Below are 24,238 nucleotides of genomic sequence, written 5' to 3'. Positions count from 1 at the left end.
AAGGATGCATTCAACCTTCTGAGGTAACAATTCTTTGCACTCTATAGCTTTAAAATTGTATTTAAAAAAATATTACAAAGTTGTAGACACTTTTTGAATCACCGTGCATGACTCATGTATCTGGGGATATTACTACAATTATTATAGTGATTTTGATCATTTCAGCAACCTCCAGCCAGCATGAATGGATCATTTATAAGATTTCAATGAGTGTGGGATATCCCTTCAAAATGGGTAGTGCATGTCCATGTAATCACACATAATGTATAAAATAACACAAAATGAAACAAAACCTACACCTTTGTTTCGACATTGGAGGGTTTGGGGTTCAATACTTAATTTCCTGCATTCAAGAGAATTTTTATGAGCACTTAAGTCTTTTTTGCTGCTGCTAATTATGTGCTTATGCCCTGATGAAGGCCAGTGAGCATGGCCGAAACATGTTGGTGATTTTAATGTTCATCATGAACTAGCCATTTAATAAAGGCCTTTTAACTTTTGCAAGAGTTGCCTTGGATTTTGTTTTTTTCAAGACTTAATTTCCTGCATTCAAGAGAATTTTTATGAGCACTAAAGTCTTTTTTGCTGCTGCTAATTATGTGTCCTGCTTGTTTTGACATGTTGCTCTAGTTGTTTATATGTCACTTCTGCCACAAGTGCTTTTAAAATGTATATGTCCTTTTCCAGTCTTTAAATTGCATGCCCTGTTCTTGTTTTTTTTTTCTTTATCTCATTGATGTGTTAGAATAAGTCTTTTAAACTGTGTGCCCATTTTTATTTTTTTTTTTACATTTTTTTATACCATGTGTATCTATTAATTTGCACTATCTTCTTAAATAAACTGAAACTGAATCAATTTATGGAGTAAATGTCATTGATTGTGTCAAAAATAAAAGTCCTCTGTTACTTTCATGTTTGTTGTGAGAGGGGACAAACGCACCTGTTGTAAATATTGAAGGGCATCCCCCCCGCGAAATCTACACCTATGCACATATACATAGTTAGACTTCTTCATGCTTTAATTGAATTAAAAAAGTATAATCATTACAGGAACAGACCCCACTAGATAGATAGATAGATAGATAGGTAGATAGATAGGTAGATAGTACTTTATTGATCCCAAACTGGGAAATTCTTGTGTTACAGCAGCATGTAATCAAACAGTAATATACATGTAAATACAAGAAATAAAAAATAAAATATAAAAAAATGTATATAAAAATCAAAATAAAATATATGAGAAAATAGAAATATAAAATATGTACAAAAATAAAAAGTACTAAAATTTAAAATATACAAGAGAAATATACAGGAATAAAAAAATGACATACAGAAAATTATGACCAAAGGGAAGATAATTGAAAATAAATACATTTTAATATGCTTCACAGCAAATTTTTATATTTTATTAATTATTTCTAGCCGCTCTGACCCTACAAACAAAACATGCTGAGCTAGGGTCCCCATTTAAAGCTTTTATTTTGAAGGCAGTGACCGGATGTGTCGTGTGTCGCCGCAGTGCACTTGACAGCGCGCAGAGAGGCGGGGGATTGCGAACAGACCGACTGACTGGAGGTCTGCAGCGGACTGAGAGTCGGAGCAGCCGACAGTGAAATAGGTGGGAAAAGTTGCTGCTAACTCCGTCCACGGAGCACCGGGAGACACCCGTGGAGTTCCCACAGGTGAGTGTGTGTCAGTGTGGTGTGTGTCGCCTGGTCACAGAGCGGCTATTGGCTCCTGTGTGTCGGAGTTACTTTGTTGCTATGCACGCTGTTGCAGATCCGAGGGTTTGTATCCGAGTGAACCTGCAGTGCTTTTGTCCAGCGGGCAGCGAGTGCGTGGAAACGGTCACGCAAGTGTCACAAATAACCTGTGTGTTGGCTCGTGTTTGGGTAATTTAACACCCCACGTGATAACATCAGCCTGTGCGGCACCTACAGGTTTGCGGAGCTGATTTCCTCGCGGTGTGTTTGGCAATTTGTCCCCGCTCGAGGGGGGGCTTTCTCCGGCAGCCACGTCCCTGCCCTTCCCTCGCTCCTGGGACTCCTCCGTGATGTCGAGTCTTGGTCCTTTGTTGTGAATGCACACGGATTAAACTCCCTTTGTGTTGTCTTTCTGCAGCCTGTGGGGCTGCAAGGGACCCTGCCCCCCACCTATGCCCCCTCCTCACCACCGCCACCGCCACCCGGCCCCGGGCATGGCTCTGGCCGCTCAGCCCTCAACCATTCACAGACCCAAGCTGCTTGTTTGCAGGGCTTCTACCGTGCACGGTTACAAAGGAGCAGTGTTTTCATGCAGTGCGTGTCCACATTATGCTGCAAAGAGCCCGCATAGGAGTGAAATGCAGCAGCAGCAGCAGCAGCAGCAGCACATGCTGGAGTGGATGCTGCTCGGCCACATCTGTTTTGAATGAAGCACAGGGACAAAGGCAGTCCGAGTCTCAGGGTGTTTGCTGCTACAGTGGCTGCTGGGCTGCAGATGTTTGCAGACAAAAGCACAGGTCGTGATCTCTGTGTTAATGCATGCATACCTTCAATCTCTGCCAGCTACTCCTCTGATGGAGCGCTAAGTGACAGTGTGTTGCCATTATGCAGTTTCTTACTATATTACTATGATGTCTGCATATGTATGTCACACCATAGGGACATTTCACCACCATTATGTGCCACCAGTGTGTTTGTAGGTTGAGGTCATCTATAGGAGGACATATTTGTCTATAGATGAGCAACATCAGGACCAAAATCGTAGCCATGACAGATCAGGTGAAGCACTGCAGTTTTAAAAAGTGTTTTCTTTAATTTAAGGCGATCCAATAGTTGAGTTAGAGGGTGAGATAACGTACAAGTGATGTGTGTACATCCAGGAAAAGGCCTCATTTTTAAAACCACTTTCAGATTCCCAAATTGTCAGAAAGGACAGTGGGGCTCTGTTGCATAAAGACACACGGACAATAGTTGCTCCCTCACTGCTGAGCCGAGCCGTGCCAACCTGCTTCCAAACATGAGCGGCGTCCTTTGACTCACCACACAGCAACAAGTTGGCTGCCGCACTTCTCCGAGACTTCACTTTCCTCTGATGCCCATTCTGTTGCAGCAAAATTTACTCCTGGGTCCAGTGCCAGGACTCTGAGACACCGCAGTAGTTAAGAAAGAGAGAGAGAGAGAGAGAGAGAGAGAGAGAGAGAGAGAGAGAGAGGAGGGGGGGTTGAGTTGTAAATTTGTGTCGTATTGTGCCCGAGGAGTCGGTTTCAGTTTATGGTTAACAGTAAGTTTTTGTTGGAGTGACTCAGCTGTGGGCCCCTGTGAAGGTGACTGATGTCATGCTTGATCTCCGGCCAGCTTTAAGGTCTCTCAGGGTTTTGATGAGCCTCCGAAGAGACAATTAAAGTTACTCTACATCTGATCGTTGCATCTGAAGTTTGGGTTTTCCTGGCACCCTAGTTGAGTGATGAGCTCTTCGACACTGTGTGGGAAGTGGTTCGGTCGTGCTGGTGTATATTTGGGATCCTTAATCTTTTGAATAAGTGCCTCCAGCTTCAGATGCTAATGGTGTGAAGAGGACAGTTGCGGTAATCCAGCAGATAGAGTTATCTTTGGACAAACTAACAGCATGACGTTCTCAGCCTCGGGCGCTGTCATGTTGCTTACTGCAGGTTTCATCCTTTATCTCAGAGTGCAGCACACACACACACACACACAGTAGGAACACAGTCCATATTTACTTCAGTGTAGCACAGTGACTTCACTGTGAGGAGGACGGGACAGTGGCTGTCACGCAGCAGTGATAGTGCTGCTGTTATCATGTGCGTGACTTGAAGCCCTGACAGACTCCTGACTACATCTCTGGCACCTCTGGTGATGGTGTGAAGCGTAGATGGCGTCTGAAGAGGTCGGGTCACACCAGGATTTGTGGCTGATTCCCAACATTCGTTCTAATACACACACAAATCAAAACAGACAGTGACTGTTCCTTGAGAGACAGTCATTCATAAGAGAGACAGTCATCCTGGACACGTGTGTGTTGACATCATGGCTCCTACTGGGACAGGCCCGGACTGGACTGCTGTCAGGCACACACACCAGAAACACTGGCATGATGTAACACTGAGTGTGTGTGTGCTTCGCGGTGTTGAAACAGATAAAACAGAACCAATTTAAACCCGTTACAAACACGCGGCCCATCTCTCAGGACTCCCACTCTGGCCCAGACGGCTCTCACCACCCTAAATCTATTCTGGGTGTGTATCTGTCAGTCTGAGCTTCAGTGTGTGTGTGTGTGTGTGTGTACATATTCCTTTACATAAGGATGGGCCTCTTATAGATTCAGCGGCGTGTTCTCACGCCTCACTAAAAGCACCTGCTTTTACTGCCTGCACTTCCAGGATGTCGGTCCACGGCGGCTGCTATTTCAGGGAGGATGAGGGAGAATTTGATACGAGGGGAGTCGCGGCTCGGTAGCAGCTCCTCTGCTATGGGAGCGCCCCGGAATTTATTTAGGTTAACCGACGAAGGGAGACTCTCTGACAGACGGATCAATGACAGGCCTCATCCCAAAACAAACCCTGCAGGAATGGCGACAGCCCAGCTGTCCTCTGACTCACACACTGTGTATAATATATGGAGAAGATCACCCAAAGCTTTTTAAAGGTTTCTGGCTGTCTTGTAGCTGCATTAATGAGTAATGAAGTCAAACAGCAGAGCAGAACTCTACGAAACAACACTTTATTTTTGAAGGCAGTCTCTGAGGGAGGGTAAGCTCCAGGGAGTCATTGTAGTCACTGGATCGCAGGCAGGATCTTTGGGGTCATGTTGTCATCACCTTTAGTACCGCAGAGGGTGATCAGGTTACAGCACTGGATATCCTTAGCAGTGGTATTGGTTACCAGAGTAATCAGTGTTGGCTGTCTGTTGTGGTTTTTGATGATCAGAGGGGGGGTGGTCATGTGGTGCTCCTTATTCGACTCACCAATCGAGTATGTCCGTCTGGTAGTAGATCATGTCATCATGTGAGTGTGTTGCAGCAGTAGCACTTTGTGGTTGTGGTTATCAGGTGAGTAATAAGGCGAGCTGTGACAGGCTGGGAAGTTTGTACGATGAAACCCGAGCGTGTTTGTGTGGTTTGGTGGGTGTACATTCATGTCTCTGAGGTCTTGTGCCTTTAAAAATATAGCTTGTGACATTTAACTGGAAAAAAACCACTCTGTTCCCTGTCTGTGTTATCTCCTGCAGTCCAGCAGTTCCCCCAGTCAGACATGAGGAGCCCCCCAGGCCTGGGTCGCTGAGCAGCTGAGATCAAAGTTCAAGTGCTTGTTCCGGCAGTCATGGCTGACAGGGAGGGGCTGCCCATCGCCCCGGGCCAGATCTACATTGAAGTGGAGTACGACTACGAGTACAAGGCCAAAGACAAGATGGTGACCATCCGCCAGGGAGAGTGCTACATGCTGGTGAAGAAGACCAATGAGGATTGGTGGCAGGTGAGGAAGGAGGAGGGCACAAAGGCCTTTTACGTGCCGGCGCAGTACGTCAGGGAGGTGCGCCGGGCGCTCATGCCCCCCCAGAAGCCAACATTGAGGGCCAAGCCCACTGTTTTGGATATCTGCCGGGCATCCAATGAAAACCTGAACAGAGCCCAGCCGGAAATGTCCAGCTTCGGGCGTCCGTCGCCTTCTTCCACCCCGTCGCCATCCTCTGATCGCGTCACACCGCCAGCTCTGTCCAAGGATGCTAACCAGAACATGAGCCCCCATCACTGCAAGGTGGTAGCCGAACTGGTACTTCTTCACAACAACAACAACCATCACCACGCCAACAATTCCACATTGCCAAGGACACGGGCAGACTCGCCTCCGCTTAAAGTGGGGAACAACCACAAAAAAAGTCCAGACAGTGACAAGGCGTCCCCGCCGAGCGAGCTGCCGGGAGATCGCCTGAACAAGCTCCACAACGACTCGGAGTCTGGGGACGAGCTGAGCAGCAGCTCAACAGAACACATGCAGGTACGTTGCTATTTACTCTTTCTAAAAATGGCGTCCCTCCAGGATCTGCATTGGGGGGTTTGTTTTTGTGCATTTATTTGAACAAAAATTAGTCACTGTTTCACAGTTTGTAGAGGCACCAAACCCAACGCATGGTAGCTTCTTTAGTTCTGTCTCTGCTGCCTTAGCACCGTTGCTTTTGTACTGCTTTGTACCCTGAATTATACCTTTCCGTCCTCTCCTTTTCCTCTGTTCTCCCTGGTTTATTTCTCACCGTGTGCTCATTTTTTCCCTCCTGGGCCGGCTGCAGATAACCACCCTTGTCCCCATCAGATTGTCATATTGGCTGTGCAGAGATTGCATGTTCCTCACTCGCCGTCTCTTGCAGAGCTGCATTCATTCATCAGGCCCCTACACCGCTCCACCTCAAACAATTTTGTGCCTCATTTGGCAGATTTGACGAAAACAGCAACAGTTGCAGGTCCTTATTAAAATGCTGCTGTTGCCCTTGAAGCATAATTTGTCTGGCTTGTGCAGATGTGCCTTTTTGGGGTGAGGGGCTGCAGCATTTGGGTCATTTAAGACTAAATGGTCTGTTCACAGCTTCACTGTTAAATGGAGGGTTCTGTAATTGAGTCTTCAGGTACATTTAATACAAGGAAATGCCAAACACAACTGCTTGGATGTGTGTGCTTTTTAAACTTGCTAATGTCCCTGTGCTACAGGAATGTGTGCAGAGGTATTATTAGACCCACAACTTATTCTTTGAGGCAGATAATCTCCACAAGGTGTCTGGTGTCTGTATGAAGTGACTAAGCCCTATGTAGGGATCCTCTCCTGGTGCAGGGATCCAAACTTCTTGATGCCGCCCAATGAAAACATAAAATAAGTCCTCTCCCTCCCCCCTTGTCCCCACAGTCCCCAGATTGATAATTCAGGCTTCCTCCCACCTCCATGATCTCTGTCTCATCACTCTGCGCCGGGAGAATAGGAGAATGGGTGGAAGGCTGCAGGAACTGGGGCTTATCCTCCCTCGTCTGCAGCGGAGGTAGATCAAAGTAGGAAAAAAAAGGAGATTTCCAGACAGTGGGAGTCCAAGCGGCACTGCTCTTGGTGAGCCATTTTCGGGGTGGCTGTATCTAGGCAGGGTCAGCTTGTTTGAAGGCTCCAAGTGCTGCTTGTGTCCTTTGTTCCACAGGCTGCAGCAGCCTCCTCCACCATGGAGTGAACAAAGAGAGACAGGCTTGAATAGAAACTAGGTCATATCAGCGGAGGATCAGTCTGTAGCCCCCAGTCGCCCTGCCGTGGGGACCACTGTGTGAGTGTGAGTGCCATGTGTGATGCGCCGTGTGAAGGAAAAGCGAGTGAGAATGGAGGCATGCTAACACGATTTACAACTTCAGAGCCCCACATGCAGGACAGCTAAATGGTTTGTGGGTTGCAGTTGACATCCCTCAAAAGCCCCCATCAAGGCGAGAAAAGGGGGTTGTTTTCTGTGTTGCTGCCCGTCTTCACCAACCTTTTTGAATTAATTTCACGCTTGTCAAATCACACGGGCCAAAATAAACACACATTTCACTCTCGGCCATTTACATTTGCATGGGCAGCTCTAAGGAGTGTTTTTTGTCGGGCTACAGTAGTGCCGGAGGGGCGGATAAGAAACAGACAGCAGACAGGGTTCAGATGAAACTCCCTGTGAAGCTCAGAGCTGTCTGGTCGCTGGGGCAGGTGGAACCCACTCCCTCGCTCTTTGTGCCTTTTGTGATGTTGCGTTAGTTTGTCCTGTTTGGCCTGTTGCCAGGTGAGTGAATGACCCCGCAAAAACCAAATTCTTCTAACTCTCCCACTTCCACTGCTTCCTGTCAGTGCTCGGGCGCAGAGAAACTGGGCCTACAAGAGAGAAGGAGAGAGGATCATTTTGATTTTGGAGAGTTATTAGATTTCTTGGGGCAAATGCCAATATATAAGAGTTTTAAAAAATCTGATTTATCGGTTGACTTCTTAACTTAACTGTATAAACAAAATAATTAATAAGGATCCCCTAAATTAAGTTATTAAGGAATCGTCAACACGATCTTGTTTGCACTAAGTTGGACATTTCGCTGTGTACAAAACTTTTAATTCAAACATTTGCTGTTAGCACTCGGCCATTTGTTAATTTTTAACAGGGGGGACCATTCATTTCATCAAACACAAGTAAGTGCAGACCCCCTACCTTTGCAGTAGTCCAAATATGTGTCTGTTCCTCGATAGTTTCTATACCTTCACTCGAAAGGGTCCATGGATCAAAAGAATCATAGAAAATTAAATCAGGTTGTGTTTATTGTTTTGTGAAGTCCATTGCTAACTGTGGATGCTAGCTTTGTCCAACAGGTGCAGTTCTTTCAACATACTTTCTCATCTTCTTGCATTGTTGTTGGGTATGCTTGTTTTTGGTACCTCATCGGCTACAAAATAAAAGTGTCCCAGAGCTTTTCTATTTTATCTTTACCCATGGACAACCTCAGAGTACAACATTCGCTCTAGGTTTAGAAAAGGAATAGGCTCTGTCACGTATCTTTGCGGTCACCGTTCTGCAACCTTTGAAGACCTTTTTCTCCAAATACTGGTTTTGGGGACATTCGTTATGTAATGTGGCATATTTTGGTCAATATTTGGCGGACAAGAACAATACTGATATTATTTGAAATCTAAGAATCTCCCATTTCAAACAGTGTCTGGTGTCTGGTCATTTTGCTAGTAAGAGAGATGGCGTCCCCCCTTGTACCTCCTCAAATTGCCTACTGGCTGTAAAAGCAAACTAAGGTACCCAGGGAAAAGAAAAGAAAGGCAAAGTCAAACAAAACATAGCTGCGTAATGCACAGTTGCACCCTCATTTCTGCTCACCACTATAGCGCCCTCAACTCTGACAAGTGAAGTAAATCTCAGCCAGACTAGACCCCGGCCTCGCTTCCTCTAACACCGCCCAGTCTGATCACCACAAAGCAGGAGCTATGCAGGAGAGATACTCTTCATTGTACTGGGGTTTTATAATTTAGCTATGCATTCGACTGCGAAGCCATTAGGCCATAAACAATAATTACTGTACGTCTCATAATTTGAGGTAAGGTGCATTGATGAAAATGCACAATGTCACCAAACTTCCTTATTCCTGGTTGTGAAGATGCAGAATGACTGAATGAGTTTTTCATTATTGAGTCATACAGACAGTTATGCACAGCCTGCATAGGCTCATAAGACACCATAAAATCAATATAAGCCAAGACCAAAGTCCAGCGCACTTATTTTCAGAAACTTGCACAAAGCGACAAAAGCATCATACTAAGGATAGACTGATACATCGGCCGGCCGATATTTGAGTTTTTTTATTTGTATCGGCATCGGCCGATACGTGCGTGGGTTCGTGGATTCATTTTTCCCTGGCATGATTTACAGACAGGCATCCACGGGCAGCTCTGTGTTGCCGGAAGACCCTGCAGCGCACATGCAGCAAATCCTACTGTGTACAGTAGTTGTTGTTTTATTTATGCTTCAGCTTAAATATTTGTTTATTTTATAAAGACATTACTGGAAGATTTAAGAGCACTGAACTCTTTTTTTTTTTTTGAATGTATAATAATAATAATAATAATAATAATAATAATAATATTCTACCTGTTCTACCTCAACTTTCCATCTTGTTTTAGTGTTTTTTCCTGTTCAATAAATGTTTCTTATTTTAAACTTGAGACCTGTAATATTTGTTATCATTGTGTCATTTTTTTGATGTAAATTGAGGGAGCAAAAGCAGTATCGGCCCCAAATATCGGCTCAAGAAAATCGGCAGTCCATAATCGGTCATCAGCTAAGGGTGATGGAAAAAAATCGGTATCGGCATCGGCCCTAAAAAATCCATATCGATCTATCCCTACATCATACATAATCAGAACATCACTGACAAGCATTTACTGTGTAGCATTGACAGAATAAAGTACTAAAGTACTAACAAACAAACTAACTCGCCCTCTCGTCCAGGCTTTGGCAACTAAATTGGCAAAATTAAACTCTTCAGAATTAAACAACCATTCTAGCTGTTGGTCGTCTGAGCACCAGAAGATGCCAGGGTTTAGTCGAGCTACTTCACGGAACATTAACTCAGCACAAATGTTTTATGTGTACCAAACATTACGGCTAAAGACAAGGCAATTTCCTGATGTTGTGTGTGAAATCAGAGGTTAAATGTTTTGCACCGCTTGCAGCTAACGCGTGGCCAACAGACAAGACGAATCCCCATGACGAAGGCTGTACATTCACATCTCATGCACGTGCTGAAAGAATTGAACTGAATTAGATTAAGTAGATTAAGTATGCATGCGTAGTAGTAATCACAGGCTCAGAGTAGTTTAGTTTTATTATCAATGGAGCAAGTTACCTTCGGCTGTAAATTAGTTATTAAAAGAAAATGCAATTCATTTTTGCAGTTTTCAAATGCTCCTGCACTTTCATCGCTAAAAAACTCACCTACAATTTGTTAGAAAAGCTGCAACAAAGCCACAACCATCCTCCAAAAAAGCCCACAACATCCTGGAGGGACTGATTTATTGAGAAGAAAAAAGCAGAATGTCAGCAGGGTTATTTTTTCAGACTACAGACAGCTCCCTACTGAAAACAACTAGTACTCCTTGTGACAATAAACTTGACTTGATGCATAAAATCTTGCTCCTGTAACTAAATATAATATATTTCATGTTGCTCTGGTGCCCACTTGCTTTTTTTGATTCATCCACCAAACAGTTCACCTTCAGCCTCCCCTTCACAAACACAGCTACTTCCCTCCTCACACACTCACCCTATAAAGGAGTGAAGGAGCTGCTGGGTGAATGGGCGGATGTCTAGATGGATGGATCTGTTAGAAGGATTTGTCGCTGACATGCCTCCGCTCGAGTGCCAGCTGGCCACCTCTAATTGATTAGATTTGATCTCGGGGGTGACGATTAACGCCTCTGTGTCTCTCCATGCTTTCCGTATGTAATTTGCTTATCTCTGGGGCTCCAGCGGCAGCAGAGCGCGATGGTCCGCTCCCCCGCCTCCTCTGCACCTTCAGAGGTTTGCTTGGGTTTGTGGTCACACAGCCGTCCTCCTGAATCCTACTTAGTTATCAAGCCCTCCCCCTCATCTCTCTAAAAGCACAGCTCCTATGCTCTTAAAGGATTGGCATATTAAACCTCTTTTCTTCACTTCTCAACAGCCCGGCGATGGCATGGAGTATTTATTTTCTTAAAAGAATGTGGCAAACCATATGATTTAAAAGCTTGTTTTTCGCTTTAACATATTTGGTTTCTCTACGGCTGTTTTGTTTGTAAGACTCTGCCGTGGTGCCAAATTTAAAATTCACCAGAAAAACATGACCACACAGTTCCTCAGTCCCCACAAAGAAAGTTATTTTGAGTCGGGTTATTTCGGAGTACTTTTACTCATATCTTCTTGAGAGTGGGGAAAGTCGAGACTCGTCCGTTTGATGGGAAACGGCTCCTTTTCGTTCCAGAGCACAGTGACTTAATGAATGGATGAAGGCTGCTGTGTGGGATTGTGTGAGAGGCCAGATTGTTGTTTTCTTTCTCCGAGATGTGTCACCGAGGGGAAGATGTGGTGGCCCTGGATGTGTTTGTGTCTGTGGCTTTGCACCGTGGAGCCAGTGGGCTGCCCTGTGCTCATTCACTGTCTGATTAGGAAGACCTTGAGATCCCCCCACACCCCTGCCTTTACGCCGTGTCACACAGTCACACTCCAAACAAGGTATCAGCCTCTGAGGGGCCCTCCCTCCCTCCCTTCCTCTCTTTCTTTCACAGCCTTGACACATTGCTCTGTTAAGTAACGCTCTATGTTAATAATAAAACCAGTAATTCCCAGAGATTACAAGCTGGATCAGTCACTCCCCTAAAATAAGTCGCCTTCCTGTATGACATGTCTTTCACAGAAACGTCCTAGAAGGTTTAAGGATGCAGACAGTCGCAGTGACATAACTGACTCGTAAATGTATCCGGATGCATTCTCAAAGGGTTTAAAAACAAAAGGAAACAGCTGAGTCTGTCTGCCTTCAACCTGCTGTGTGGTCTCTTGCTAGCTGGCAGTGCCTGAAGGAGGAGGAGGAGGAGAAGGAGGAGGAGGAGGAGGAGGAGGGGGGTTGTGGGCGTAGCAAGACAGGGACAAAGTGCTCAGGCCTTGGGCCCTGACGGAGCTGCTTCAGCCCCCGTGGGATGGCAGAGACCTGGGGACACGAGGCCAGACAGATATGTTTTCATGTTTGGGTGAATGTGGAGATTAGTTGCAGCCTGCGAGCCGTAAACCTCCGGATGGCTGCCACGGCCAGATGAATGACTTTAAACAGCAACATTACAAGGCCACCATTAAAGATGGAGGAGAGCATTAAAAGTGGAAGTCATGAATGTTTGAGCGTCTGCTGAGATATTCTTGAATGTAGATGGATTGTTTCTCTCAACATGCACCCTTTGGCTTCTGCTAAGTTGTATGTTTACCGACTTGTGCAACAGAGCAAAGGCCAAGAGTGTGTACCAGGGGCTTAGCATTGAAATAGACTGCTATGTGGGGGCGGTTGAGGCTCCTAGGGGCACTTTGAAAGTGTATTCACTCCTGGAAAGGTTTGACCAACTTACTGCTACAATGTTGGCGCAGTGAATTGGATCATTATTGTCCAGTGACATGAGTTTGCTCCCATGTGAAGCAGAATGTGCACATTGTTCATATAAAGGACATAATGGTGGCTGATGAGAGCGCCTTTCTCTCGCACTTGAGGGTCTTGGGAAGCTCTCCACTTTACTGTACAGAAACGACCTGTTCTCAAACATCCCAGCGCCACAATAACCTGCTAATTACATGTTGTGCTAAACGGACTCTTTCCCCGCGGAGTCTAAAATTTGCTGCAGAGCGCTCTTTACAGCCAATTTCAAAATAAGCTGAAATCTTTTGAAGTAACAAGACGTCCGTGCTCCTATTACATGATGGCCCAGTAAAGAACCACCATATATGAAGCGGTGCTGTAAAGTGTGGCCGTCTCCTGTCTGTTGTGCCCCGTAATCTGGAGCTGCGCCGAGAGTCTTACTCACGGACCGGCTGAAAAGGAGGCCCCTGCTTGTTTTCCAGTGCATACTTGACATTCCTGCCTCAGTGCCTACACACACACTCACACACAGTGAGGCAACGGGCAAGCTAAGTCAATGAAGCTCTGCTTTCCCCTCAAAAGCAAATCACTGGACCTTTCAGTAATTTAATATTAAACTTGAGCAAATTGTGCATCCACTGTGTTCATGTGAGAGTCGACCCCTCTCTGCTCCTCTGCCTGCTGGCGTTCTTTCTACTTCTCGTCTCTTTCCTCTGTCTGGGCCTTTTAGTTTCTGTTCTACTTTTCCCGCTCGCTCTGTCTCTGTTGCTTCCTGTTCTGCTGTCAGCCTCGCATCCCCCTCCGCTCACCTGTCTCTCCCTTCAACCTTTCCTTTGAATCGTGTTGTCAGATGTGGTCTCAGTGAAGGGCAAGACAACAGCGAGGAAACCCAGAGCTCCTGGTCCAACCTGTGACCACCGTTTTTTTTTTTTGTCTTCCCCCACATACATCCTGATCTGTGCCTCTGTGACACAACAAGAGGATTAAACCCACAAGCCCCCGGGGGCTGAGCCTTCAAGTCAACCACAAGAGCTGATGTTGACAAATCAGGCTCAGCGTTACTGAGAATCATGTCTGATGTGTAAGGTGCAGGATTTAACCTTTTAATGCTTTCCTAGACGTGCTCTCTAAAGGTGAGCCGGATGAAATGGTTTACTTACATCACACTTTTCTCATTGTCCATGTTAAGGTGTAAGGCGTAGATTTCTAGGACCAGGAAATTTGGATTCAAGCAGGCAGTGATGCCAACAAAATGTGATGAAATATTCAGTGTGTACCTCTGTATTTTATTCTTGGCACACAGTGGAAAGCCCTTTTGAAACAGATCATCATCTGATACTCCTCTGTTAGTAAAACTGTTGAAGCTGAGGTGGCAGCTACTTAATGCTGCATCAGGCAGGTCACATTGCACACTGTCACTGCTGATTAAATCCCCTCCGAACTGCTACACTCACTCTTTCTTAAATGAAACGCATATTAGTTGTGGATGACATGATTGTCTTAACTTGAGATAAACGGCTATTATCTGTTTAAGGGTATTTATTCAGGAGATATCGGACCAAAATAATTTAATTTTGCTGAAATCGTTGTGATGAGTGGATCAGTTTGTCGAGAATTCTCGAAAGCAAATGTTAAACTCGCTGCAGAGTCCTTGGCGTGAACTTCGCTTGCAAGAAAACAACGCAATCACCCCTTTCGCGTACAGCTTGAAGGATCTGAAAGTTGTCGTGGTGCAACTCTGAATTCTTCTAACCTGGTTCCCACTGCACAGGGAGGGAAGACTGTCCAAGCAGGTTCGCCTATACAGTCTATAACTCTTTATTGAGAGACCACGGGACAGTCGAATGGCCTTAAAGTCCAGGAAAGTATAGCCCACTACACTGGGGAAAGAAGAGGCCTTTTGCTGCAGGGTGTGGAAGACCATGAGAGCTGGCTGTAAAAGCTAAAAGAGTCATGGACAGAGTGGCGACCCGGGGGTGGGAAACAAAGCGGTATAGAATAATTTCAACTCGGAGGTAAACTACAGTAATAATTATAGTACACAAATGCAATGTATGTTGGTGGTTACAACTGTTGCCAAGCAGCCTACTTTCTAGTAACGCTCTGATAACACTTCTTTCTTATCCAGAGAATATGTTGTTTGTAGGCCGCCTGGCGCTTTGGAGCATATTGCAACGACGAAGGTGTCAGCATAAATGCCTCTGTGCGTGCTCGTAGTTCACGCCATCTTTGGAGGCCCGCCCCGAGGTTGTGTGAATCCTTAATCTCTAGCAAATGTGTTCAGAGCGTTTCCTCCCTCAAACCAGCATGTTTACATTCATGTTTGAGGTCTTCTCCTACTGCCACCTGTTCATCAGTGGAATATTTCACACCATTGATTGGACTGAGCATTCAGTCACTCACAAGTGCACACACACGATCAACAAGATGGACACACTTGTTCACAAAAAAATAAGCTCAGTAGCACTAAAAGAAGTCTGAAACTACACAAGTAATGTTTAAGTAAATGCTTTCACATAGCCGTAGGGCCCTATGACATCCGATTTTTTTCTCTAGATATTGTTTTCCGTTTCAATTTTTAGTGATTTTTATGATTTAAGGACATCTTGTCATGAGAAAGAGTGTCTAATTATGTAGTGGATGAATTAAACTTAACAATTCAATAAGAAATTATCTAAAATTTAAAGTCAGAGTAAAGTAAAATCTTTGGACTCACATATGAACACGTTAGAAAACATTTGTCGAAAACATGGCAAAAGAATGGGAACCATATAGTATAGTAATTGTGGCGTTAGATGGCTAAACAGTTTTCCACCATTTTTGTGTCCTGGATTTTTTTGGGCGGAGCTAAAAGCCTGCTTGATGACACAGTGGAGCAACCCTCAGCACAGTGGTTCCAAACTGGTCCAACCACGGGGTCCAAAATGATCCTTAGTCATCAGTTCAAGGTCCACAGAGTTTAATACATTCAGTGTCATACTTGCGTTTAACCATGTCGTCGAGCTAGTTTCTGTCTCTGTCAAGCAGCTGTCCGATAGTCACTCAACTCTACAGCAGGAAACGGCACTTCAAAGTAAAAGCTCTGTGCCAGAAATTCACTGTACTTCCATATAAAGTGTGTTTTTTTACAAACTTGACATGTTTGCAAGTCACTTGGGGTCCATTCACAATGGACTTGGGACTCACCAGTTGGGAGCCGCTGCCTTAGCAAAGCCCCGTCCCCACAATATACATGAACTAGAGCAGTTGAGTTTTGTTTTTGTTTAAAAAAAAACAAACAAAGAAAATGACCATTCAGTTGCAGGCTGAGAAAAATTAGGTTGAGTTTTGCACAGGTTCGTGTCCCCTGGCTCCGAATTTGATTCTGGCTCTGGTGGCTCAAACATGTCTGACTGTACAGGTACAGGTACAGTAAAGCTGCTCGATGAAACACTCCTGTTAGTGAGTGAGGCTTCAGCACATGCAGCAGACACACCCCCAGCGTCTCAGAGCTGAGAACACTGCCTATTATTTTATGATTTTTAAAACCTAATTTTATATACATGGTGACTTTTTTAATCGTTTAAATCTGGCTGGGTGCTTAATAACAATATTTCCTGTGGTGACAAACTCATTACACATTTATTTTTGCTTGACTCTGACTTTAATGAATATCAATGAATTTGATGTAACACAACATCGCACTATTTTTATCAAAGGAAGTGCTTCAATGCAGTTATAAAACAAAATGTTCTATCCTCCTGTATAATAAAGTGCTTCACATCTGAGATTCATATTGCTCTGCTCTAAATTTAGCTGTTAGTGTAAAATTCCTCCATTTTTTGGTTGACTTAGCTGCTCAGAGCGCCTCTTCCATATGACTGCAGGGTTCAACAATAACGCTCATTGTCAGGATTTTTTCCAGCGACCCAACATCAAAGACTGAAGTCATTTCCCTCACAATTTAGTGGGATTTCTTAATTTTTAAAGGATGTAGGTTACATGTCTTAACCTCCCGTGAATGTAATCCAATTAATCTTATTCACATATATATTTACTCCGTTTTAATACCTTATTTTGAAAGCAAACATAGACATATGTGTGTCCTGGGCTGTTTCAGTGCATTGACAGATCAGAATATTCCAATTTTAGTGGCAGCTGGTTTGACCACAGAGACACGAGTGATAGCTAGCTTGATGCAGAAACATCAGATGCTGCCTCTGGATGACCAAAGAAGCACAAAAGGACACACTGCCTGTTCAGGGCGGGGAGATCGCGCCATTATGCCGCCTCGTCGTTCGATCAAGGAATGGGGGGATTGAGTGGTCTCACCTTTAATGTGCTATGGGAAGTAGTAACAGTGCTGAAATGATGTCTGTATAAACAGGACAGCTGGCAGGACGGGGGTGACCTTTTGGCTGTGTGTTATGCGTGCAACCCACCGCAGATTTAAAAAGTAGCTGTTAGCAGTTAGTGGCTAATTCAAAAAAGAACAGTGGACATCAGTGTTATGCCACTGTTAATGTTTGTTTAATGTTCTAGAGGCTGTTGAGTTACATGTCACTGAACGTTAGCTTAATTGTCTCTTTTAGTCATCCTTAAACACACTAAATTCTTAATTTTCTGAGTTAGTGGTGAAAATGTGATGTTTTCCCTTGTGTCTGCTTCTCTGCTGTTGCGGCTGTTGACAGTCGTGTAACGTTATCCCTAAATTTTCGCTCAGCTGACTGTTCCAGTAGTAAAAAGCGGAGACCGGCCTCTGGTGATGCACGATGTGCACTAGATACAAAGTAATAGAAGCCCCTTTTACACTGCCAGATTTTCGGCGAATGTTGGGCCGTTTTGTCGGCAAGCTGTGAGCGTTTAGACATACAGAGCTGGATTGGCGAGTTGATCTGAGGTGCCCAATTTTCCACCTCGTATAATATACATCTGTGGAACTGACACAAGTATAGTTTAAACAGACTAAGGCGGCCTTCTGCAGTGGGAGGGGCTGCTGATGACTTGTGGGAGGAGCTGTTGATGACGCCGCACGTGCGACCCACTGGATAAACAGGAAACAGCTGATAGCAGGAATTAGCGAGCAGCTAGTAGCAAGAGGGAAACACAAACCTGACAGACACTGTAAAGATGAGCAACTGGGGAGACAAAGAATTGGGCGCCCTCCTTGTTCTCGCAAACGAAGAGGCCATTAACCGTCAGATGACGGGGACGATGAAGAACGGGCCGACTTATGAGAGAGTCGCCGAAGGACTGACTAGCTGTGGCTTCCATCCCATGTCACTGTTTACGTCACACGCTGAGCTACACGTTTTGTTACTTGCTCACGCCCCCCATTGCCCCGAAAAAGGCGCATTCTGTATAAACAAAAGCAGGTAGGCGTCATTTCGCTGCACTCCCCGATTTTGTTTTTATACTGCCAATGCTGAAAAAAGACTGATTGGGCTTTCCTGCAAATTTGCACAATTCCTATTTGAAAAGGGCTATAGAGTAGATTGTCCGCATTTTTGATGGTATTGAAAGTCAAACTGTCGGGATTTCTAAAACCTTGGTATACTGTAATACTATGATACCGGCCAAGCCTAGCTGTCATTCGCCTGCTGTTGCTAAAGTTGAAATCATAGAGCCCTATATATATGTAGTCAGCTTTAAACTTAAACAGTTGTGCACAATTACCTCTCCAAGAGAACCAGAGAGTCTAAAATGGGGATAGCTATCATATTAACTGTTGCACCATCCGGTTTTATATGACAAGATAGAGTGGCTAACATGACCACGAATCAGGCTGAATGAAGGAAGGGAAACGAAAAGGTAGTCGGGCCAGATAGCTGAAAGCAGTCACTACATCACCGAGCTTCTGGCAGCGTTCATTAGGTGAAGGTGTGCAAAAGAGTTTTGAACTTTCACTTCCTGGCATATCTGGACACATCACTCACACATCTCCACCTAAATACACCAACATCTAGAACACAAACACACATTTAAGGTGGAAAACGATGTCACATGAATGAGTATTAACCAACTGATGTAGACCGAACTGCAGGAGCTTTCATGTAACCAAAGAACACAGCTGACAGTGGAGACACTTTTTTGATTCAGAGCTTCCTCTCACGGTACTTCTCTCCGCTCCACTGTCCACAAAGGCGCTCTGCCTGTCAGCCTGTGATGCAGCGTGGCGTTTACTCACAGAGCGGATGACGAGGCCACATCACCTATTTAATTTGCTCACTCTCATTCTCCCCCTCTTCGTCTCCTCACTCGGTCGCTCGCTGTGGTTTACTCAGTCCCCTCCCCTGTCGCTCGCTGTCCCTCTCTCTGGGCCTGCATCACTACTGTAGTTCGCTGCACTGGGACAGCATGTACCCAGAGAAGGTAAGAACCTCTAGCTGGCCTGCTTTTGATAGCACAGTCATTTATTTCCTTCCGCTTCCTCCTTCTGCTTCCCTCTTTATCTCTCAGCCAGCACCCTCCCTGCATCCTCCCTGCCCCGGCTGTTTGGGACAGTTCTGGTACCGGTGTGATTCCTACCCATCAGAGCCCCTTCCTCCTGTGACATTTCCACTTGAAACACTCCTCAGACTGACAGCACCAACTGCTGTGTGCACTGTTGTGTGTTTGATATGGCGTCGGGCACGTGTGGGCGTTCTTGTGTGGGATTTATTTAGCGAGTAACTTGACCGCCCCCCCCCGCTGTGTTATCCACAGAGGTCTGTGTTTGCATACAAGTGATGCTGCTCCGTGCACTGGGCTCTCAGCGCGGTTACATAACTGATGCTGGCTGTGTCCAGAGCCTTTTAAACAGCTGCTAGTCATTTCCCCTCAGCGGTCTCCTGCCTTGGACGAGCGGACAGGTCTAGCTATGCTTACACTCAACCCTCTGAGGACAGCGATCACGGTCTGGGGAACTATTTCCCTTTAGTATCTCTTTACAAAGCTGTCTGTGTGAGATGTATGTGGCTATTAGCTCGATGTCTGTGAAGTCATTTAGATATCACTTTCAGGGTATAAAAGCGTTTTTGGCCCCAGCTGCGTTGTGCGGTGTTTTTTTGTACGGAGTGCCGTGTTTCTGATTTCTCCTATTACTGCCGAATCCACCTCAGGGATCAGAGTCAGCAGAGAGCTGAAGTGGAGCGCCGTCGCTCCCCACAGCGCTGGGCTTTGTGTTTATCTCCCTCTCCTTGTTTTCGCCCACACTGGTGTTTCGCCTGCATAGGGACTGACTGAAATTTGAAAGTTGCAGAAAATGGTGCTGTTGTTTTTTGTTTCAGAGCTTTTCTGAAATACAAAATACAAAAGATGAGACTGAGGATGCTGCGTGTGACATCAGAGGGGATCCTGTGCAGCTTGTTCTCTATAAAAACGAGTCTCTTTGCTGCAGAAATCAAACTGTAACTGAGTCTTTTCTAGTGTCTTCCTGCTCTTTGACTTGTTGCACTCAGCTTGTATCTCTCTGATTTAGTGTAACAGCACAGCACATTACTGCAGATCAAAGACATTATTTGTGAGCCATCCAGTATTTGTCTGCTCTCACTGCTGTCCTCAGGAGAGGTGCAGCTGCTGCTGGTTGCCAGCGCATGCGAGGACTGGTTGAAGCATCGGAGCGTGGGCGTCTTCGAGCGTCAAGGGGCACGTATTGTTTCTGTCATGTGCCATCGCTATTGTTAATTGCTCGGCGTGGCTGCCAAGGAGACAAAGGATGAGCTGGGAATCGATGAGCGCTGAAATAGTTCCGCTAGCCGCCGTCTCGCCAGAGGTCATTTACTGTGAAAGCGAGATTCGAATTGGTCTGTCACCATCAACCAGCAGCTGTAGCTGTTGTTGTGCAGCGTGGAGGAGTTACTGAGATGTGATGTGATGTGTGTTTAACCGCTGCATGCTGTTGATGACAGTACGCTGCTCAGTTTATTGATCTCCTGTCGGTGGAGTTTGTTTTATTGTTGTGTTTTGTGCGTCATTTGTTTGCTAGTAGTCGAGGACGTGCTGCTCCCGCAGTCCTGTAACAGTCACTTTCCCGCTGAATTGACTTTCCAGAAACTCCGTGTTTTTGTCCTCAGAACTTTCCACTAGCAGCTGTCACTGAACAGAGATACTACAGTGAGAAACAAAGGGGATACAGAGAGAGTGCACTCTATACCACTGTGGATCAGTCTGGATCCTTCTGCCAGCTTGACAGCTCTGTACCCAAACAGTCATTTCAAACAGCAGATCCAATTTTAACACAGCATCAACACACGTCCTGTAATTGCACTCGGACGGGCTCTCAGCTCAGCGGGGAGTGGGCCGACCAAGCTCTGCGTTTTGGGGATACAGCACACGTCTGTGTACATTTCCTCAGAGTCGGCCAGGAATAGCTCGCAGATAAAACAGAGACATGAGGAGGCTGATCAGTGTTCTCTTAGTACACAGGAGAGACCTCCAAGGCCAGCAGCCTTTCAGTGCCCTTGTATTTGATTGGCAGAGGAGCACTCCCAGTGTCCATTAATGAAATGGATATGCCAGCAGTAACGGATGTGTCAGTACTCCCGTCATGCTCCGTTGGCTCCAACACCATTGGCTGGTCTGATCACCTCTTTGTATAGTTGATTGATAGCGTGTTGATTATTCTGTCAGCGAGGGGTTTAAGACTTTCAGGCATAAATGTATAGAACAGCGAGTATCTAATGTGGAGGAGAGAGGATGAACATCTGCAACCTTACGATATTAAGAAGTGTGAAATGAGAGAACTGCCTGGTCTCGTGTTTCTGACTCCACCATTGCCTTTTAAAGTACGCTATCTATTTTTCCTCTCATTTGTGACGGACTTTGGTCAGGTCAGTGTTATCTAGCCTGAATGGAAGCAAAACAAACGTGTGTTTGGGAGTGTGAGAGCCAACGCCGGCATCCAGTCTGGGCACCTGTTGACTTAATGTCCTAGTTACCCTTTCCGCTTCTTTTGAAGAAGATATACTCTATAAGTCCCTGAGGAGAAATTCAGTATTTTCACTCTGTTGTCATATACGTGTAGGCCCGTAATACACCCATACACAAACAGGACCTTTACATGCATTAAATGGAGAGATGTCAGAGCGAGGGGGCTACCCTTGGACAGGGCAAGGCTCAAGGACACTTTGGCAGTGCCCAGGAGGTGAACTGGCACCTCTCCAGCTACCAGTCCAAGCTCCATACTTGGTCCACACGTTGAGTTGAATCGGCGACCCTCTGGATCCTTAGCCAAGTCCCTTCGTACTGAGCCACTGCCACCCGTTTTGAGTCAATAACACACCAGTTCTTTAAACCATGATTTTGGATGTTGGACCAATTTATAAAAAAATGAAAATCAAATAGATTGTTTTTCTTTTTTTACTTAATTTTTATGTCTGTTTCATTCATTTTCAAAACTTTGCCTACAGATTTTTCTATTTTTTTAGCCGTATCTTTTTTATTTAACCGTTATATAACAACAAAATCCTTTGATTTTAGAGATTTGAGGTTAAAAATCTATTTTTTTCCCATTAAAGGGCTTTTTAGGGGGAGTTTTTTCTTATCTGCTGTGAGGGTCCAAAGGACAGAGGGATGTTGTATGCTGTAAAGCCCTCTGAGGCAAATTGTGATTTGTGATATTGGGCTTTATAAATGAAATTGAATTGAATTTTTCAAGAGTGTCCTGGCCAAGACAGGCAGCAACAGGCATTACAGACAGACAGTACAGAATAGAAATGTCTAAAACAAGCAATATAAAACACAAAGTAAGACTGCTACAAAGAAAAGCCAAAAAGTATGATGATGTTTACTAGAAGTCAACCATAAAAATGCAACAATAGCAACTACACATGGTTAAAAAGACCGGCTAAGATACGCCATGACATTGGCATATAGAAGATTGTGCACAAAAATCCTTCAACAGAGCTTTGAAATGGTCAAGACGAACCAAAGAGTGCAACTTTAAGTCCCTCTGCATAAGAAAAAAGGGTGGATGGGGTTGTCGGGGTCAGGATGGGGAGTTGTGTGTGAATACATGTAGTTGTACGAGTGTGTGAATGCATGTAGTTGTACGAGTGTGTGCATGCATAATTAGATAAGATGAGTTGGGAAGACAAAGATACACGCATGATTCAAAATGTGTTCGGAATCAGATCTTTTTATTGTATTAATACAGCCTTGTCAGGGCCCCACCTATTAATAGATATCTTTGCAGTTTCAAGGGACACATATTTTGACATAGAAAAAATTGTGTCAATTCCACAGATCTATTAATGAGAAAATCCTTGAAATTATATCCTCAGACATGGTCTCAGACTAACACACCAATTTTTACGCAACCTGCTTACAGGAAGACGAATGTTGTGATTCAGTCGACGTGAACATGGAAAAAGCACCAGTGAAACACAATTAATTAACACCGTGATTATGATATAATTGGCTGAGCCTGTTTCCACTTCTCCTGCAGTTTCTCTTTGTTTTGTCTCCGTTGGGGACCACACAGTGATTGTTTACCACCGATGGAGGTTACATAGACTTAATCCATTCTGCTAATGTTTCCACAGTAAAGAGACACCAGATAGTTGAACTCGTTTGACCCCAGTGCTGCTCACCATCTGCTCAGACGAATGTACCTCATTAATGCGTGTTTACATCTTTGCACTTCCTTGTTGCGTGTGCATAAATAGTACTGTGTGTATTATTATGTGTAGACACTTTAAGATTAATTCAGTGTGTGACTCGCAGGTAAGAAACATTACCTTAAAGGTTGGCGTATAGATATCTTGTCTGACTGAGAGTCTTAGCTGCAGCCACATTTATGACAAAGGTCAGTCGTCTAGAACAGTAGATTTTACTTCCTCTGTTGCACTTCCTGTGTGAGTCTGTTGTTTGGGTGCCTCTGCGATTAAGCCCATGCATATGTTTGGTACACTGATGTGTGCGGCTGTTTATTTCTCCAGTGAAATGACTGCCACAGAACATTGTTATGTATGGATTAAACCCCCGAGATGGACCAGGCCCGAGTGCCATAATCATCTAAAAAGTGTTATAGGCTTCACTGGGTAAGCTTCATGCACCAGCAACTGTGGGACGGAGGGGCTTACAGGTCAGCCCGAGCCTGGACAGACCGCCCCCGCCTCTGCACACATACACACAGTAGAATGCAATCTTCTTACATATCTGGATTAAGCGGTTGTGTACAGTACATTCCTGTGTTAAACCCCCTCCGTCCCCCCCAAACTCCTGTTCATCCCACACCAACATGTTCCAACGTTCCTCATCTTGTTGAACAATGTGCTTATCTGCTCTGTGCTGTTGGTCCTGTTATTGGAAAGGGGGGGCGGAGCGCGAAACCCTTCCTGTCCAGCACCAAGTGTGCCATAGTGTTGATTCCCTAAGAATGTTGGGGGGGTAGAGAGGGTATTTGCCGCTTAGCTCAATGTCTTCGTTGTTGCCTAATTCACAAACTCATTCTCCGTTCTTGTGTCTCTCGCTTGACGCCCCCGGTGTTAATTGAAAGGCGGTTAATCTGTCTTTCTTAGAGTTTGGGGTTATGCGGCTGCTCCATGGCCCGTAGAGAGGCTTGTTGTTGATCTGCCAGCCAATCCCCAGGCTCTTGAGCCCCTATTGATCTGAAGTGAGTGGGTGTTTGCAGCCATGGTGACAT

At 45.1% G+C, this 24,238-nt stretch overlaps 1 protein-coding gene across 10 annotated transcripts in view; it reads left to right on the top strand.

Moving 5' to 3' along the window:
• The first annotated feature begins 1,542 nt into the window (after positions 1-1,542).
• arhgap12b (Rho GTPase activating protein 12b) overlaps positions 1,543-24,238 on the top strand; it is an 81,950-nt gene continuing 59,254 nt past the window's right edge. For 9 of the 10 annotated variants that reach the window (XM_033638806.2, XM_078163019.1, XM_033638802.2 and 6 more), the window contains exons 1-2: positions 1,543-1,682; positions 5,229-5,995. In XM_033638806.2, coding sequence (XP_033494697.1) covers positions 5,321-5,995 — 675 coding nt within the window. In that variant the 5' untranslated portion in view covers positions 1,543-1,682; positions 5,229-5,320. Of the gene's footprint in view, positions 1,683-5,228; positions 5,996-19,379; positions 19,508-24,238 lie in introns of those variants that run through there. The other variant, XM_078163020.1, reaches the window with a different exon arrangement.

The sequence above is a fragment of the Epinephelus lanceolatus genome, chromosome 20 (genome assembly GCF_041903045.1).
Source record: "Epinephelus lanceolatus isolate andai-2023 chromosome 20, ASM4190304v1, whole genome shotgun sequence".
Classification (NCBI taxonomy): Eukaryota; Metazoa; Chordata; class Actinopteri; order Perciformes; family Serranidae; genus Epinephelus; species Epinephelus lanceolatus.
Note: the sequence above shows the minus strand (reverse complement) of the source record. Positions and strands in the feature narration are given on the sequence as shown.